The 18,990-nt window shown below is 45.9% G+C and overlaps 1 protein-coding gene across 3 annotated transcripts in view; it reads right to left on the minus strand.

Annotated features, from left to right (window-relative positions):
• The window catches only part of RPTOR (regulatory associated protein of MTOR complex 1), a 2,217,374-nt gene that overhangs the window by 589,818 nt on the left and 1,608,566 nt on the right, over window positions 1–18,990 (minus strand). For all 3 annotated transcript variants that reach the window (XM_086931040.1, XM_086931039.1, XM_086931041.1), the window contains 3 exons: window positions 10,895–10,960; window positions 9,306–9,497; window positions 5,903–6,043 (listed from right to left, as the gene is read on the minus strand). In XM_086931040.1, the coding sequence (XP_086787166.1) occupies window positions 5,903–6,043; window positions 9,306–9,497; window positions 10,895–10,960 (399 nt within the window). The remainder of the gene's footprint in view (window positions 1–5,902; window positions 6,044–9,305; window positions 9,498–10,894; window positions 10,961–18,990) is intronic.

Here is an 18,990-nt window from a genome sequence, read left to right on the forward strand (position 1 = left end):
GACTCTCCAAGAGAAAAACAAAGTGCAATCATCCGAGCCCAACACCAGATGGCGATCTATTCATAATGTACCATCTGCAGCCCATATGCCTCGAACATTTAATTTCTTCACCTTGATGGATCATAATTGAGAATTATCAGGTCTGCCACTGGGTCTGTCCTGCTATCATCTCCTTAATTAAGTGCCGGAGGCCCAGACACCATAATGAATATGTTTTAAGGAAAACAAAATCTACCCGGTCACATCAAATTGCCACCAGTTCACCACATACTCTGGGACTGTCATCAAATGGATGTTCAGGTGCATACATTTTTTGGGCTTCAGGGTGACCACATGTTGCAATTCACCGTCTTCAATTTGTGAATGTCCACACAAGCAACAAGGAAGTTCTGCCTTGCTCTTAGGAAACATACTATTTCTAAATGGCCAGGATCGAGGTTTTGCAAATGTTCTATATTTGGAGGCCCTTGTAACACTGGTACCCACACAGACTGAAAATGTGCAGCACTCTGAAAGATTTCTCTTAAACAAAGGATCAGATATCTGTATTGATTGTACTGTAAAGTTCTGAAAAGGGTATGCCACTTTCGAACATCCACAGACCCTGTAAGTGAGTTTGATGCCAGCAAGGATGGACTGGGTTGTTCAATATGGTGAATCAGTGATAGGAAGCAAAAGGTTCACGGCTGGCCTCATGTTCAATATTACCAATCTCGAAATAGTTTGGTGGGTCCTTTCTTGTCAAATGTCTGGCTCCGGACTGCATCCACTGTTGGCATTGGTTTCGGAGTAGAAATATCTTTAGTCCAAAAGAATAATTTCCACAAAGGACAAGAACATGGAAGCAAATTCATTTGCAGAGCATTTATGGATTAGTGATTAGTTATGATGGTTTCAACACCTCAAATCTTGCATTCAAAGTGTATATCTGAAAACCTGTCGTAAGGGCAGACAGGCACTGCCATAAGCAAAAGGTTTTCCAGGGCATTCGGCTTCCCTGGACACTAAGGCTGACTCCGTCCACCTTCCAAGTAAATGCAGCCTCCTCAGATTACTCTTCAGATGTCAGCCAACAAAAGGAAGAGGCAGAGAACTTGGAATCCACCCTTTCTGCTGTGGAGTGAGACTAACAGCAGACTTTGTGAGTGCCATAAGAGGGGAAGGGGAGGAGCCATACAGCAGAGCAAAGTTCAGTTGAGATCCTTCACAGGCTTAAATGAAAATTACGACAAATTTGTCAGAGGTTGCTAACTTGACAGAGGAGCAGCAAGTATTATTGAGAATGGAAAAGTCTTTTAATAGGGACGACCCTCAACAAAAACATTTAAGGAAATTTTAGAATGCATTGTTGAAGCATGTATAATATCACCTTGTGGAGTAAAGAGATAAACTTGCATCACTCTAGATACAAGTCCCCTAGGCATTTCAACATTTCTTTCACAATCTTATTGGGGAAGGAAAAAATAATTTCCTTCACCAAGTCCAAGATAAATTATTCGGTGACTGAGCAAGAGAGAGGCCCTGGCAGATGCATGAGGAAATGAATTCCTTTGAGCATAAATATGGATGTATGGTTTGGGGTCCGCCTAAATACTAAATGTAGGGGCGTTACAGGTGTGTGAAAATTGTGACCAAAAAATCTCTTCCCTGGAGTGAATACACCCCCAGTATGCCACCGTCTAGTGGGAGGGGGTGCATGATCCTCTCTCTAATTGGCTGGGTCTCCTCGTCTTCAAGATGGAGGGGACTGAGATGTGCACTTCACCTTGCCCCCCACCACAGGGGTGGGGTTCGCAAAGGTAGGCACACTCCTCCCCCTAACTTGGTTTTCCCACCGATTCTCCTGCCCAAAGTGGGGGTCAGAACCAGTGGGAGCCAGTTGCTGTGGGCAGCAAAAGGCAGGAACAGCTTACAACGACGGAAGACCTTTGAAGCTTCCCCCTCGTGGACCCTGCGCATCCTGAGGGAGGAGGCATGACACCTTCGCCCAAGAAGGTTTCTGGACCCAGAGAGCGGAGGTCCTCTACCCAGGGGTCAAGAAACCTGCTTGGTGGTGGCAAATGGCGGACAGCCATTCAGGAACTACACCAGGGCTGGTCGTTTTTCAGTGGGCATCTCTAAGATGCCCTCTGAGTGAAATTTACATTACATCCCACTAGCATTAGTGTGGGTGTAATGTGCTGAGAAGGTTGCTACTTAACTTTCCAGGGTTCAGTAAAACTATCATGGAGCTGTGGAACTCGTAGTGACCAATTTCTAGACCATATACTCTTTATGGCTTTACTGCACTTACAATTTCTAAGAATGTACTTAGACACTATAGGGGTACAGTGCTCATGCAACTGTATGCTCACCTGGGGGCTAGTGCACCCTGCTGGAGGGGTAACTTACCTAGGCCCCAGGCAGTGGGTTGTAGGCATGGCACACAGGGATGTGTGCCATGTCAACTCTTCACTTTTCTCTGCATCAAAACACGCAGCCTGCAATGGCAGTGTGTGGGTGTGAAGGTGCATGGCCTCTAAAGGTGGCACAATAGGTGCTGCAGCCCTTAGAGGCATTCCCTGGTCACAGAGCCCTTGGTACCCATGGTACCTTTTACAAGAGATGTAAAGGTACAGGTTTGGGAAAGAACACAGACCCTGGGAACCTGATTGGCAGGGACCCAGGGCACATCAAGTAAAAGTGCATCAAATGTCAGGCAAAGGGTTGGGGGCGGGAGGTTTTACTGTTTCAGAAACCCACTTTCCTACACACACACAGATAACAAAATAAAACAGCAGCAGACTGTCTCTCTGGGCTGTCAAAGACTATAGAGGGAGTGTGTGGAGTGGTTGAGGTGGAAAACCGCGTAACCAGGGTGCGAGTTGTCACCGACAGTTGTGAGTCTGCGATTTGGAAGGAAGAACCTGAGGCAGTTGAGGACAGCATTTTGAAAAAAGTGAGCCTGCTAATAAGAAGAGGGTGTAAGAAAATGAGCAGGGTTCCAACAGGTGTGAAGCAGCCCTATTTCAAGATTTTGCATAAAATGTTTGTTGACGGTGATGGTGTGGTAATGCGGGGAGAGAGATTCGTTCCTCTGTTGAAGGTCCAGAGCAAATTTACTGACTTAGCCAATACGGGGTGCAGCAAACGTGTTGGTGGTCAGGGTTGGATGAACAGGTGTCAAACTGGGTGATGAAGTAAGAGAGAGTGTGAGTATAGAAGGAAAGAAGTGACTGAAGGTGGGGGATTTGCCCAACAGATTAGTGACCCAGGCTCTGCATTTGCAAAGGTTTAGGCCAGATATGAATCTCCTTGATTCTTTACATTACGTAGCTATACTGATTGACGTACACATAAAGTGACTCGAAATTCTAATCAGGAGGGAGTATAAGCACGGGTAACACAATTAAGGTGTTTAGAAGCAGGGAAAAAGTATGCACATGTATAGAGACCGATAATGATATGCAACTTGTGTTGCAGCACATGATTCGGTGTGAAAGATACTGGGACTATCCTATACAATACTCAGAAAAGTGGCATGGTAGAATGGGCTACCGGACTGATCAAAGGCACAATGGATGGAGATGGCTGCAAAGGGTAGGCTGGACCTGGAGATGGCCTTTATGGACCACTAACCACTATGAATGAATCTATGGGTATGTATTTTCAATGATACAGTGAAGAGAGGTTGGGACTAAGATGAACAGCTTGGTGCAGGGTATGTTGATAGACAACAGACAAGGCAAGGCAAGCATGAGGGTGACTGCAAATGGGTGGGCGAAGGAGCCTATGTCAGAGTGAAACCAAATAATGCAATTGCTGGATGTTACAAATTTAAAGACCCATATAGAGTACAGGTAGTGAGAACAAGTTTAGGTTTATGGCCACAAATACGAATTTCTTGATTCATGCAATAAACTATCTTTTTAACAATCACGCGAGAGCAACTACATTGATGATGGATGCCGTAAAGGCTTTTGACTTGGTTAATTGGGATGCTCTATTTTTGATTGTGTGCAAATTTGGTTATTCTGATCAATTTAGAACACTGCTGAAGAATATAAATCAAAATACAGAGGCTAGAATTATTAGTAACTCTAAGGCAGAAGGCTCTGTTAAAATCAACAGAGGTACCAGACAGGGTTGCCCTATGTCCCAGATTCATCGTACTTTTTTTTAATTGAACCCCTAGCAGTTGGAATTCGTAAAACTGACTATTGTTCCTCCGTTAGCAGGGATCAATCAATCAAGAAATTTGTATAGCGCGCTACTCACCCGGAGGGTCTCAAAGCGCTTGGGGGGGGGGGGGGGGGGGGGCTCCGCTACTGCTCGAACAGCCAGGTCTTGAGTTGCTTCCTGAAGGAGAGGTGGTCTTGGGTAAGACGGAGGTGGATGGGGAGGGAATTCCAGGTCTTGGCTGCCAGGTAGGATGCCGAAAATAAAACTTTTTGCAGATGAAATGATATTGTACTTGAAAGCCGATAAGGCTAATATTCAGGCGGTAACAAACGAAACACAATATATCACCCATATAGGTGGGTATAAGATTAATCAAGGTAAAACTTAACTTCTTCTTTTATTACCCATCGATCTCCCTCAAGACCATCACTACCAGATCAATTTTCAGCATCCAATTCACCAGTTGCGTAGAGTCATCACAAATAATTATTTGCAACTGTTTCAAACAAACTATATTATTATGCTCAGTAAGGTTAAAACCTTACTAGAAAGATGGACTTTACTTCCTTTGTCATTGATTTATAGGGTATCTCTAATTGAGATGTCCATCTTGCCATTATTTCTATTTCTTTTTTCTACTCTCCCCATTAAGATCAAACATTTATATTTTAAAGAATTAGACTCCCTTATTAGACAATGTATAGGGCCAAATATTACATTTTGCAGCTAGATAAAACCCAAAAGAGGCCTTGCGCTACTTCATTTCCAGACTTACTATACGGCCGCACTACTGAATATTATGACGAGACTTGTTATGGAGACCGAAGTCTTCAATAATTTTATACTAATGTATAATGCATATGGTGCAAGAATCAGCACCTGAGCTGCCAGCATTCTTAAAGACAGATAAGGTGCTCCACACAATAAAAAATCGTATTGAGGCCTTTTTTAAATCATGGCAGATTCCAGCTTGTCAAAGGTTAACTTGATTACAGAATTGCAGTTTTTTTAGGACTTACATTGTCCGAGTCTACTTTGGGATTTTGGAAGTCTAAGGGATTCATTGAGATAGCCAACTTTTTTTATAGATCTCAATCAGAAAAAATGGGAGGAGATAATGCTGCGCAATGGAACTCTGTGAGGTTCTGCAATCTATACTTACTTTTCTAGTGAGTTCAACTGTATCATTAGGAAGTTAGCTTGCCCGTCGAGTACCATGATTGGGTTGAGTTTTCAAATAAACTGCTTTGCTTCATCACAGTGGCTCCAGGCTTGCCTTTTCCATACCCAGATTGTTCTTAATGAACTGTAATACATTTAGCTCCTTGTCCTACTTTAGGTGAGATCATGCTGATGCTTCCACTATTTTAACCCCAGGTTTTATTCAATGTTTTTGGGTAAATGTGAATCCAAAAAACTCAGTGAAAGATGTGGAATACCTGGTACACCACATAAGTAATGGACTCAGTGATTAGTACCCCTTCAGAAATTGAGTTGCAATGGTCATGTTGATTGAAAATGGTCTTGTGCAGGAGAAACCTCCCAGAAAAGAAGTTGGGCTTGCTTGCTTCACTCATTTGGTCCAATCAGCGGAAGGTATTTATGTGCCCCAACTTTCAAACTTCACCAGTATCTGCTGATGAGTATGGCCTATGGTCCATTACAGTTGATTTGCATTGTGGAAATGATTCTCATTTGAGCAACACTGACTACCAAAGCCACTTTAAACTATTTCACCCACCTTGCGGACCATGGCACTGCCATCATTGATGAGTTGTGCCAGCATCATGGCCACATTATGATCGATGGTGGTTGAGTGGTCCGTCCGCTCAGCAGAGTTGCCCACAAATGTACCCAGAGCAAAGACAGCTGCACAGCGTACCTGGAATAGAAATAAGAAAGGAATCATCAAATAACTTATCGTACCATAACAGCTCCCCAATAATGAGGACCTGAGACACAACACAATGAGGCATACCGATAGGAAACTTATAGTGTTCGTACTGCAAGCTCGTGACTTAAAAAAAATACTGAATACCAGTGTGCACTTATAGCATTCACATACATACATGTGGACAAGTAAAAAAACATCGGGCATGCACGTCTGTATAGCACATCGTATAATTCCACTAGCAAAAAATATTTGTGCTTAAAACAAATGTGCAGGGCATGTGTCCCAGCACAGAAATACTTTAGTGACATGTTAAATAAGTAATGTTTTCTGAGTCAGATTAGAAAGCCGTTCTTGTGCAAGCTAGAGATGCCATACCTACGAACCACCTTAAGCATGAGTAGGAAGGGCTTACTCAACTTACTTCTGCTCGAAGGATGATAACCCAAATTGCAAAGTGTTACTACTTCCATATTTCGGAACCTCTGTAGCAGTATCCCTAAGCTGTTCAGGAAAGATATATAGCATTAATAGATTTTGCTAAACATCCCTCGAGGCAGACCAATTTAGTAGGAAGGACTGGTCCCAGAATCAAGTGGTCAGACTGATCATCAAAAAAAGAAATTGCCCCTTTACCACATATGAACTCCAACGAGTCTGCCCTTGACAAAAGCCTAAAAATCAGCAAGAAGATCACTAAAGAGGAAGCTGTGACTAAAAGGTGAGGAGAAAGTAGATATGTCCTCTTCATAACAACCCAGTCATCTCTATCATAGTAATCAGAATTAGACAAATTCAGAAAGACTGTGATCCATGCTTCAATAACTACTCGACTGGACTACCCACAATCTTTATACCTTGGCCTTCCAAAAAAACTCACACAAACTTCAGCAGGTACCGAATTCATCTTCACAGACACTGTTCTGGGTCATCAAAAATAAGGAACTGCATTGGCTAACTATACAAAAGAATATTCAATTCAAGATCTTCGCTCATATACACATGGCTGTCTTTCAATCGAGCCCATTTTTTCTACAGATATTGTTCACATTTCAAGCCTCTGCTAGACTACTCCGATCGTATAACTCTTAATAAAACTTGCCCCAAAATATCGCACCCCTCAGCTAGGTGGAGGTTCAGCCCTGGTTGCAAGAACCAAACTTTGGAAAGCTCTTTCCCTATCCCATCACTCTATATCGCATAGAGCTAGGTTCACTAATAACCTGAAAACGTGTGTCTCTGAAAAAAATAATTCATCACCACCTTTTTCTATATGAATTGCTACTTTCACATGCTCTTGTTTTTGTGATTCCAGTGCTGTGAAGCTCTGTTTGAGGAAACGTTGCACTTTATAAATCATGTTTCTGTTTCAATTCAACATAAACCGTTTGAAGAAAAGAAGAGCTCGAGCAGTCAACATAAGACAGACAGACTGCATTAAGTGCCCCAAGAGGCCCTATTGGTAAACGGTCAGTTCGGAGCCATGGGAAGAAAATAAATCCAATCATAGATTAAAAGGAGTGAATGCCGAGGTCTTTCAAGATAAAAGTGCATCTGCCAAATGATTTTACTAGAACAGAAATGTTTGAATGTTTTTTAGGTGATTGTGTTTCATCTGGAGTGGACCTCAGTACTCAGAATGTTGCAAATAAGCACTCTAAACATATTATGTGTATTCCTACATTGAATTCTGCTTGAAATAATAAAACAAAATACTAAATTAATGCATTCAATGATAATACAGTGTCTTTTATTCTCGAGTGGAATTATACATTGCTGAAGTCAGTGTACATGAGTTTCACTCTGGACACCTATGACGGTGACCGCTCTCAAGGACAAAAGATTTTGTCCTATAAACTCTATCAATGCAATTGCCGGGGCTTCGTACAGGTTGATTGATCTGTTAATTGTTGAGAAGAATGATCAGCCTAAACCCGGTCAGTTTCTGTTGCTAATTTTGTGGTCAGTGTGTCCAACCATAGACTGAGCTGCAACTAATAAGTATTGGGTGAGTTTGACCAAGTTGATTAGGATCAAAATACATAGAACAAAGGACATTTTGAGAAGGCAAAAACACGCACGCTACGAACTGGAAAAAATAAATTAGAAGAGCTATTGCTGAACGGACGGAATGTCATTATATCGAACGTAGAGAACTCAATGAAGCTACACCTAGAGCAATAAAGCATTAGCATAGTTACAGCCATAGGCTGACATACGTAGAAAGACTACAGGATGTGACGGTTTGTCATACAACTCAAATAGGTGAGAGGACTCGGCCAATAGTATAGATGGCTGCATAAAAAAGGCCAGGAAGTCCATGGGAAAGAATTAGCGACTACCTACAGATCTTAGCAACGGTGGGTGAAGAATAGAAGACACTACACATTTTCCTGGGTGTAATAGGGACTCATAACTGAGAATGATGAAAAAACAGAAGAGTGTGACAGTAAAACAGAGTGTAAAAGACAATAACTTTGAACCCCTTCTGAGCATCACACCTACCCCTAGTGCAACCCTACCAATGTTTCCCTGTTTCATAACCCACAGTGGACATTTTTCTAGTTACCAGTTCAAGGAACATAGTGTAGGTGTAAGCAACAGTTTAAATAACAAACAAAAAAGGTTCTGCACAGAGAACCAGTGTAATCCGGGTCACCAACGAACTGAAAATGCTCAAATGTGACATTACCAACTTATCACCTCTATGATCTCTCTTACTAATAGTTGTCCAAGTCACAGAATTTTAGGGACGCAGGGTCCTAAAGCATCCTATTTTTGGGGCAAAAGTAATTTATTAGCCCTTCAAACGTTACAATTTGTCTTCAGTCAATGGTGCTTGTACAGATCAGCACACACTAGAGACCAAGTTGGCGCAATGTATTTTAGTATTTGTATGAATATGGTATTTGCAAAGCGTGAACCTAGCTAGAAGGCAGTGGATCCCTGTACAGTGTCAAAGGCGTGCATACAATCAACGAGTCATAGGGGGGTCTAGAATCTGGGAGCAGGAGTTTACAGTCACTGGATTGTGATGTAGTGGCGCATAAAAGAGGACAAACCTACCTTGCCAAGTGCTGATGAGTGACATTGTTAGGGTTGGAGGGAGACGGCCTTAATGTGCTACCTGTGTGCAAATCTGTGATCTCTGCAGTTAGGGAACACCATACTAGACTTGAGGGGGTCCCCCTGATTTAGAGACCTCTAATCCCTAGGCCACCCTAAATCCTCACACGCTGACAAGCGAGCTCACCTCAGGCATGGGGTCGGACAGCAGGCTGTAGAGCTTCTCGTGGGCGCTGTCGCGCACACCGCACCACCGCGCAGAGTCGAAGTTCTGCCAGATGCGTCCAAGACAGATGGCAACCCATTGGCGGAGCAGGGGGTGGGGGTCGTTGAGCTGCTCCAGGCAGATGGCAATCAGGTTCCCCGTGAGGCAGGCTTCCTACAAAAGAAACAATTGCGTGCTCAGGTATGACGTAGCTCAACTCAGGGAGGGGCAGACACTCATGGCAGAGCTCCTGGAGGAGTGGAATGGAGGCCACGCTGGGGCATGAATACAGCACAATACAGCGAGAGCATACAAACTGAACACGCAGCTCACAGGGGCATGGGGAAAACCAACTTTTAGCTCTCAGTGGGGCACTCTAGTCCTCGACACGCCAAGCAAGGGCCTCCAGTGAGGTAGTGTGGCTCACTGGTTAGAGGCGGCAGACCCGAGAGCAGAGGACGGCCCGGGACCAGGGTTCGATTCCCGGCGCGGCAGGTTCTGGACCAGGGTCAGCAGACTCGATAATTCTCTCGCCTCGGTGCCCACTCTGATCAGCGATCACACTCGGCAACTCTGGGCATTAGCTTGCCTCATCTTCACTAACGGCCCCACCAGACCGCCGGGGATGCCTGGTCTCACCCTGGAGATACCCATTAAGGGACCATCTCTCAGGGAAGCCAGGAAGGGTTTCGCAGCGGTCGAAGCGCCTTGGGACCCTCCGGGTAAGTAGTGCGCTATATAAATGCCTATACATTTACATTTACATACATTTACATCCCCAGCTCACTGTGCAGTCTATAGAGGGGCCTCCACACTGCACAACTCGCGTAGAAGAATCCACTCACACCCGAGCCTGGAGAGAGAGAGGGACACCAACAGACCATCCACATTTTTTACTGTAAGGGCCACCACACAGTGACAACATAAGACAGTGTGGGAAAAGAATTCACGCAGCTAGCTCACGAAGTGCGAAAACATAGGACAGGCAGAAGTACATGCTCACCTTATGGGTAATACTGTAGTGTGCTGCAGCTCATGCAACGGCGTAACTTAACCACACAGGAAAAAGAGGCGCCACCCATCATTCGCCCCAACATCAGGAAGGCTCATTCCACCACACTGCTTAGGGAGGAGTACAGATCCGCAAAAGTTCAGAGACGGGCAAAGGACGGGTCATGGGCGGCCACGAATCACAATGCAACTCCGAAGGCGGCATAACTGGCCATTCAGCTTAGGGAGCATCATTGATCAGCACAATTCGCTAGCTCAGGAAGAAGCACTAGTTCGCAGGGTAGTCCAGGTATGGAACCAGGTTCGGGGTGTAGATGCAGATGACAGGGAGCATTTGGAACAGGTCAACACTGCTACATACTGCACTGTGGGGGTTTCCATAGGCAGTACCCTCCACTACTACAGCCTGGAAGGAGGGAGATGTGACAGGGATAATGCAGAGGATGGTTAGGTGTCTGCACAGGTCAAACGCCCAGTGAAGGGGACATGAATGGAACCCAAACACGTTTGTTGAGGAAAAAGCTAGGGAGTGGGTGTTCACTTTCTAAGAGTTCACTCACCTGTCCAGTATTGTAGTTATTGACAATCACAGCTAGGATGAAGGCAGTCATAGTACGGTGCTCAGCCTACGGGAGGAAAGTAGTGCATAAGTCAGTGTAGTCAGTTACCTATTAACATTCCTCGCAATTCTCCACATTACCCTCTTCATTATTTCATTGACTAGTTATTTACCACAAATCTGCGCTCTGCCTCCAAAAGGAAACAAGATAAAGACTTCTGGGGTATGAATACTATTATACGGATTTTCATCTGTATATATTTATGCAGCATGGCATTTGTCTGTAATGTTTATATTTTGCTCTGAATTAATATTATGAGTTTGCAATCACCACATGATTTATAGAAGCGAAGGGCAAGTTACTTACCTTTGGTAACCCCTTATCTGATAGAGACTATCTAGCTGCAGACTCCTTATCTTAAAAGTATCCCCACACGTCAGACTGGATCCGGAAACTTTTTCGTGAGCAGTACCCCTGCGCTGGCAGGTGGCATTGACCGGTTCAACTTAGCTTTGTTGTCTGTGCCGGAAGTGACGTGCCCGGTGCCTATATAGGCACCACCCCAGCACACTCACGTCAATTACTTTTCACTACTTTCCATTTCACGACTTTCCACGCCACGAGCGCAAAGCCACGAAGAACACTGACCACTGGTGTGGAAACCACAGCCCTGAAAAGAAAAAAATCGTGTTGCTAATAATATGTTCACAGAGAATGGAATCTGCGGCTAAATAGTCTTTCCCAAATAAGGCGTTACCAAACGTAAGTAACTTGTTTCATCTGATAGAGACTTCTAGTCACAGATTCCTAACCTTAGAATACGTACTCAAGCAGTACCTCTCCGGAGGTGGGTCTGCTAAACAATTTTATACCAAAAGGTCCTGCAGGGCCGAACAGTCAAAGTGCCTATTCCAACGAACCTGACCGTCCAGGCAGTAGTGTTTTGTGAACGTCTAATAGGAAGCTGCCTGGCAGACATCTAGGACTAGGAATCCGTGTGCGAACACAGTGGTCACATCCTTGGCTATGCTGGTATAAGCATGCAAGCCCCCTAGGGTTGCTTCTTGGCCAATGCGTAGCGGATTTAATGCGGAGCACGATCCATCGGGAGATGGTCTGCTTCTGCACGGCCTTTCCCTACTTTGATCCGACATACCCCATGAAGGGTTGGTTATGCACTTGGAGGGTTCTTGAGCGCTCAAAAATGACAACACTCTTTTTGGTTCCGTCTGTGAAGTCACTCCTCTTCTTTAGAGGGATGTGGCGGAGAATAAAAAGTAGGCAGAGTGATGGACTGGCCTACATGAAAGGGAGTGATGACTTTTGGTAGAAAGGAAGATCTAGTCTGTAGAACCAACTTGTCTGGGTAGATGTTTAGATATGGAGGCTTGGATCTCTGGACAGAAGTTATTGCCACCAGGAAGGCCGTCTTGATGATAAGGAGCTTGAAAGGACAATTGTGAAGGGGCTCAAAGGGAGCACCCATCAGGAACATCAGGATGAGATTAAGGTCCCACTCACGCATGATAAAGGGAGGAGAAACCATATATTGCAAACCTTTCAAGGGCCTATGTTCGATAAGGGATTTGAAGAGGGATGGTTGGTCAGGCAACCGCAGAAAGGCTGAAATAGCAGATAGATAGACCTTTAAGGTGCCTAGAGCAGAGCCCTTCTGGGCAAAGGAAGGATCCCGGTTACAGCAGGAAGGGGTAGGTCACTCGGCGCGACTTCCAACGGAGGCGGACATCCTAATATAGATGTCCTTACGTTATGCTGTAACAGATGGGGCATAATCTTGAAACCGAATAGGTTCGTCCCAGGAATTGAGGGTAGTATTCAGTACACTCTTCAGTGGTAGGTAATTTCCTCCACTTCACCCTTGCACGTTAATACATGGGGCACGTTACACACCCCATACACTGTAGATAGTCACTTTTCGCAGTCCTGAAGAAATGCCACCAGATCCATAGGACTAATTGGCATTAAACATGTTGACCATCAAGGAGTAGAGCGCCTCTTGACCTTTATTAGCTTGTTAGTCGCCTCTCCTTACTATTTTAGTCAATTAGGGATCCACCTAGAATAAAATTGCTCTTAGGATTCCCTTCTTGTTTTAATTCTACTATTTCAGAACATCTACACGCACATTAGGGTCCTCACACCCACAGCACCCATCCAGCAGGAACAAAAGATCTCCGATAAAGAGCCCCTTGGGTATTGCAGGGCCGACACGACGAGGAGCAAACCCATATGATGAAGCATGACACCTAGCTTGCTGGGTGTGTGAGGGTTCTAGTTCCGAAAGGAGGATTTCTCCTCCACTCTGGGTGCCTGGGTTAAGACCTGCGTGTAAAGGAACTGCGTACCTCTCTTTGCACAAAAGGGAAAGAATAAACAGAAGAACCTGAGAAAAGGGAGCAGAAAGGGGTTAAATCTGCTTTTTGCACACTATGCCACAAACTTGCTCAAAACAGCAGGCGTATACTGTTTTGATGGAGGGAGGCTTGGCTGCCAGATTAACATCACAGACTTCAAGTGGAAGGTTGAAAACGGTCAACTGTTGCCACACAATCTCTATGTTAGAAGACAGAGTAGACCGGTTTGAGTGGAGAACCCTCCCTTGCTGCTGCAACAGGAGACCCTCCTGAAGGGGCAACCTGATTGGAGGACCGATGGCCACGCTCAACAGCTTGGAATACCGAACTCTCAGAGCCCAGACTGTAGCCTCAAGGATGACTTGGGCTAAATAGAACAAATATACCCTCCCAGAGTCAGTTAGTAGGTCCCAAACGAGGGATCCTAGAAATAGGGGGAGCGGTGACACAGTTCTACGTATCAGAGCCAACAGTACATCACATAAGTTCAAAACACCTTTTTATGAAAATAGAGTTGATTTATTAATAAGGTTGTAGTTCATATATAAATCCATGTAGGAACTTTAAGACAGCGGGTTAAACATTTAGTATAACGTAAGTCACGATTAAACTACATAGAGAGTAATGCATTTATTCATGCCCCACACACTTCCGCAATCATTCACTAGACATACACTCACTCTCAATCTCACTCACTATAATAATAATACAATCACACACATAAAAACATGGAGGTACATTAGGGCCTGCAGGCAACAGATTTTAAGGCTGCTAGGACTGAAGTAACAACATGGAGGCAAAACAATGTGGGCAAGGTAATTTAGCAACGACTACACTTGAGGCCATCCATGTGGATCACGCCAACGCGCGTTTCGATGCTAGACCTATTTACGCTGCACCTTCATCAGGGCGAAGAAGACCAGGGAGTGGGGACATGCACACACTTTTCACACTATAGATGTCTAATGTCTTGAGGACTTCATCAGTATAGGAAATGGTTTCTGCGTCAGAAAATGAGCGGTTCTCTGGGGGCGAGAATTTGGGTTAGGGCGATCCTGTGGGTAGGTAATAGGAAGTTTGGAGGCTCACAGCAGTTAACAAAGCCCCAGATATTCCTGGAGGAACATGGGGTGTCAGAGATATACTTCTTCCGTATGGAATATTCGTCCAATCAGGCGGGATCTTAAGGGGGCGGCGAGCAAAGTCCTGTGGGTGAGGAGATAAGGCACCTAAATTCGGCAAAACAGCGACCATAAATCCCGCTGGGGCCGGTCTGATATCCCAGACGTGGCGAGGGAACGATGTCTCAAATGAGTTATTTATTTAAAACCTGGGTAGATTTCCCGTCAGAGTTGAGTCAAGGATAGGGTCGCAGGGAGCCAAGAAGGAACCCCCAGAGAGACGGGGGTAGGGGCACCTCGGGCCGATCGAGATCTTTGGGTAGTCCAATATCATGGGGGGGAAGTGTGGGGGGGGGGGGGGGGGAACCTGTAGAGGATGGAGTGCATACAGGATTGCCAGCCGGGGAAGGGAACGGTCTGGATCCTCGAAGTCGGCAAGAGCCGCGAAGCGGCGTCCTCTCTCAAGGGGAGGAAGGCCACAAAATCTCTACGTTAGAAGACTGGGAGTAGACAGGTTTGAGTGGAGAACCCTCCCCTGCTGCTGCAACAGGAGACCCTCCTGAAGGGGCAACCTGTTTGGAGGACCGATGGCCACGCTCAACAGCTTGGGATACCGAACTCTCAGAGCCCAGACTGTAGCCTCAAGGATGACTTGGGCCCAATTGTTCTTGATCTTCTTGAGAACTCTGGACAAGAATGGTATGGGTGGAAAGGCTTACAGGAGGCCTGAGATCCACTCGAGACAAAATGCATCTCAGAGCAAGACCCGCCTTGGAAAGTCCTGCACACAGGTTTGCTGACATGGCACATTCTTGGCAGTGGCAAACCGATCTAACCAAGGCTCTCCCCATTACTGAAAGCGACTTTGCACCCCCTCCAGATCGAGATGCTATTCATGATCCGGTAGGCATCTTCGGCTGAGTTCATCCGCCCTGGCGTTCAAAGAGCCTGCCAGGTGTTGAGCCACCAGAAAAATATGCCCGGATGTTTCAGCCAAGTCCAGAAGGGTATGGCCTCTTGACAAAGAGTCTACATCCAAAACCCGCCTGGTTTGTTGCAGTAGTATCAGACTACAGGAGGTAACCCTTAATCCCCATAGAGACTAGGGCAAACACCTGTAACATACAACAATGTCTCCGAGGGTATTAATAAAAGGTCAATTTGTAAGTAGCGCAATTAATTGCAAGGAACACAAGGAGAAAACTGGGTAGACAAGAAAAATTGTTTGAACAGCATAGAACACAGTTTGATAGATGCACATATTTGTCATATTTAGTTTCATATAATCAAACATATGCGAGAATAACACTGAGTTACATTAAATTTCATGTAACTGACGCCTGCTCTCAAGGCGCATCGCCGCTACCCCTAGTTACCCCCTCACAAGTTACCTACCAAGCCTACCCTGACTTCCGCTAACCCCAGCGTTCACCCAGTATTCCTGACTCATTCTCAGGGATTATTCTTCATCCCATCCAGTTGAGTTGTCCCAGGGGTCACCTGGACGTATCCGGGACTCTCCTCCTCATTCAACTAGGCTCCCAGTTGTGATACGTCACCACCGCTTTTGAAATAACAGTAACCTGATCCTGATGAAAGCCAGAACCCTCTACAGGCCGAAACGCAGTAGACTTTTACAGCAAAAACCTTGGCGCTATTCCTTCACGGATACCCACCCTGATTCCCTCCTTGTATATATTAGCATTCTTCGTTTGGGCATCCCTAACTATGTAAATTCAACCATCACTTGTTTTTCTTTACGCCTCCTTGCTGTACATACTTTCTCACATGTCACTTGCGCCGTCACAAATTCTCATGAGCACTTGTGCACAGTATTCTACAGGTTACATGCAATTTAATGTAACGCATGGTTTAATGCAGTAGCACACGGCATTGGTGTTGTCCGTGAACACCTGCACTAAACTTCCCTTGATGGAGGGTAGAAAGGCTTTTAATTCCAGCTGGATCACCCAGTTCTCCAGTAAGTTGATGTAGAATCTGGATTCCACCGAAGACCACAGGCCTCTTATCTCCAGCTTTCCCAGATGGGCGCCCCATCCGAGGAGTGACACATCTGTCATCACTGTCAGATGTCGTTGAGGAAGGGAGAGGGGTCTACAGCTGACCAAATCGTGGTGCATTAACCTCCACTGCAGATCTTTCGAAGTACCCTGCGAGATCTCAACCATGCTGCAGAGAATTCCCTGATGCATGCCCACTTGAACTTCAGGTCCCATTGCACAGCCCGCAAATGCCAGAGGGCATGTGTCACAAGTAGGATGCAGCACTAGCCTCAGAGTCAGTCTTGCTAAAATCCAGGATAAAGGCGGAAACATCGGTATCATAGCCAGAATATCCTGGACTCCCTATTCGGGACGATAGGCACGAAACTGCACTGGGTCCAAAACTGGTGTTAATAGTGGCTCCCATCAAATGCATGAGGTCCTCCATAGTCTGGAGGTGGGAAATGACAGCCTGGGGCAAGCCCAATTTCAACAGCCAGTCATTGAGATAGGGGAAGTCTAGAACCCCTGATCTCCACTGTTGAACTGCAACCACCTCCATCACCTTGGTGAACACCCCGGGGTGCTGGTAAGGCCAAAAGGGAGTACAACAAACTGATAGTGCTCGCGGACCACCATGAACAGCAGGGAAAGCCTATGGGCAGGCAGGACAGGAATGTGGAAATATGCTTCATGTAAGTCCAGCGCTACCATCTTGTCTCCCCGGTCTAGGTCAGGCAACACCTGAGTGTGAGCATTTTGAACTTCTTTCCTTCCTAGGTACCAGAAAGTAGCCGGAATAGTGACCACGGCCTACTTCTGGCATCAGCACCATGTCTATGGCTCCCTTGGCCGAGATAGCAGTCACTTCCTGGCGCATCAAAGAAAGATGGTCAGTTAGTCGCAAATAGGTGGCAAGGGTGAAGAGTAGTCTCAAAGGGGCGGGAGTAGGTGTTTCGCACATTCTGCAAAACCCATTGTCTGAGGTTATAGACCGCCAGTGGTGGAGATGATGACAGATCGATCTTGCTATTCAGTGAATGCCCATGATGGTAAGGGGGCAGACTATAAGGGTTTGGAGGCTGTGGCTGCCAGGGGATGGTGGACTGGCCCAACCCCTGGCTGCCTGACCCACAAGGTCTGTGGGTACTGTGCTTTCAGCCATTCCCAGGCTGGGAAGCTTGCAGCCTGCGGTGGCTGGGCAGGTATAGATGCGGCTGGAAGCCCCTTCTGTGGCCATGAAAGGAGAGAAAGCAGTACAAAAGGGGGTGGTGATGGACGGATCATCTGAATCAATCAAATACTCACACCCAGTCAAAAGATCTGGGTTTAATCCATCACCGTTCTTTAGCCCACTCTGCCACCCCAGTTCAGACATGGCTACATGCAAATCAGTCTGACCCTGTGCCTCATGGGAACAGTCCAGCCCGAACTGCCAAGCCATGTCTTCCCTGGACCGGAAACAAGCTTCCGAGGACCAGTTTCTGGCATTCCAGCCGTCTTCAGCCCGGCTTGCTTGAATCCAGTGGCAAAGTGAGCAAGGGACTCACGTCTGAGCATACCCTGCCACACTTATGGTGGCCGAAAGCGGTACAAAAGGGGGTGGTGATGGACGGAGCATCTGAATCATCTTAGATTGACCAGTCACAAAGCATATATAGATCCACTCTGAAGAGTCAAGTAGCTTCCAATTTGGTACATATCTTCTTGGATAGTATCTGCTCTATCGAAATGCCACAGGGATGTCCGGGAGATACAATGACCACAGTCCTTCTGACTCTAGTAGCCTCAAAGATCATCTCACATTATGGTGACAATTAATTCTACCCTCCTTCCTAAGAACAAGCATTGGCATAGCCAATAGGTCCCACCTTTGGGACCTTATAAGTGTTTAGCGATGCAACACTTGATGTTGTTGCACCAAGGATATTGTGCTGGATAACTAAACACTTATAAGGTCCCAAAGGCGAGACCTATTGGCTATGCCAATGCTTGTTTTCAGTGAATTTAGGAATTTGAAACCACGGCGTAGCAAACACATGCCACATAGACCAGGCATATCTGAAGCCATAGAGACATTCCAGTCTGTGTAAAGAGCTTGCAATTCAGTTAGAAGAAGGATTACCAGAGGCTACATCACTGGTAACAATAATGCTCAGCAGTTGCATCATGTGGGACATGAGGGAAGGGACAAAGGTGCACGCAACGCAGCGTACAACCGCAACTGCCTTAGAGATGTTAATGCGTCCCCCTTTGTTGCAGGAGATGGATGGTCTCTGCAGACTGTGCTGCTGTTAGGAGGCGGGGCGAGAAACAAAAGGTGCAAGTCGGTGGGAGTTCATGAAGGACAGTAGGAAGGCAGAGAGAATGGCAACTTGTGGGGCGAAGCACGGAAGTAGCCCCCTGATTTATGGACGCACTTCAACAATTGTTTTGGCTTGCATTAGCTGGCTAGCAGCTGGGAGTGAATGAGCACAGCAGGGACCTCTGGTTCGAAGGCACTGACATCTGCTGTAATGAACTCCCCGCAACCTCCCACTTGGGCCCGGCTTCCTAAAATCTGGGGCTAGGAAGTGCCCACCAAGTGTCACCCAGGG

Source organism: Lissotriton vulgaris, chromosome 7 (genome assembly GCF_964263255.1).
Source record: "Lissotriton vulgaris chromosome 7, aLisVul1.2, whole genome shotgun sequence".
In the NCBI taxonomy this organism is placed as follows: Eukaryota; Metazoa; Chordata; class Amphibia; order Caudata; family Salamandridae; genus Lissotriton; species Lissotriton vulgaris.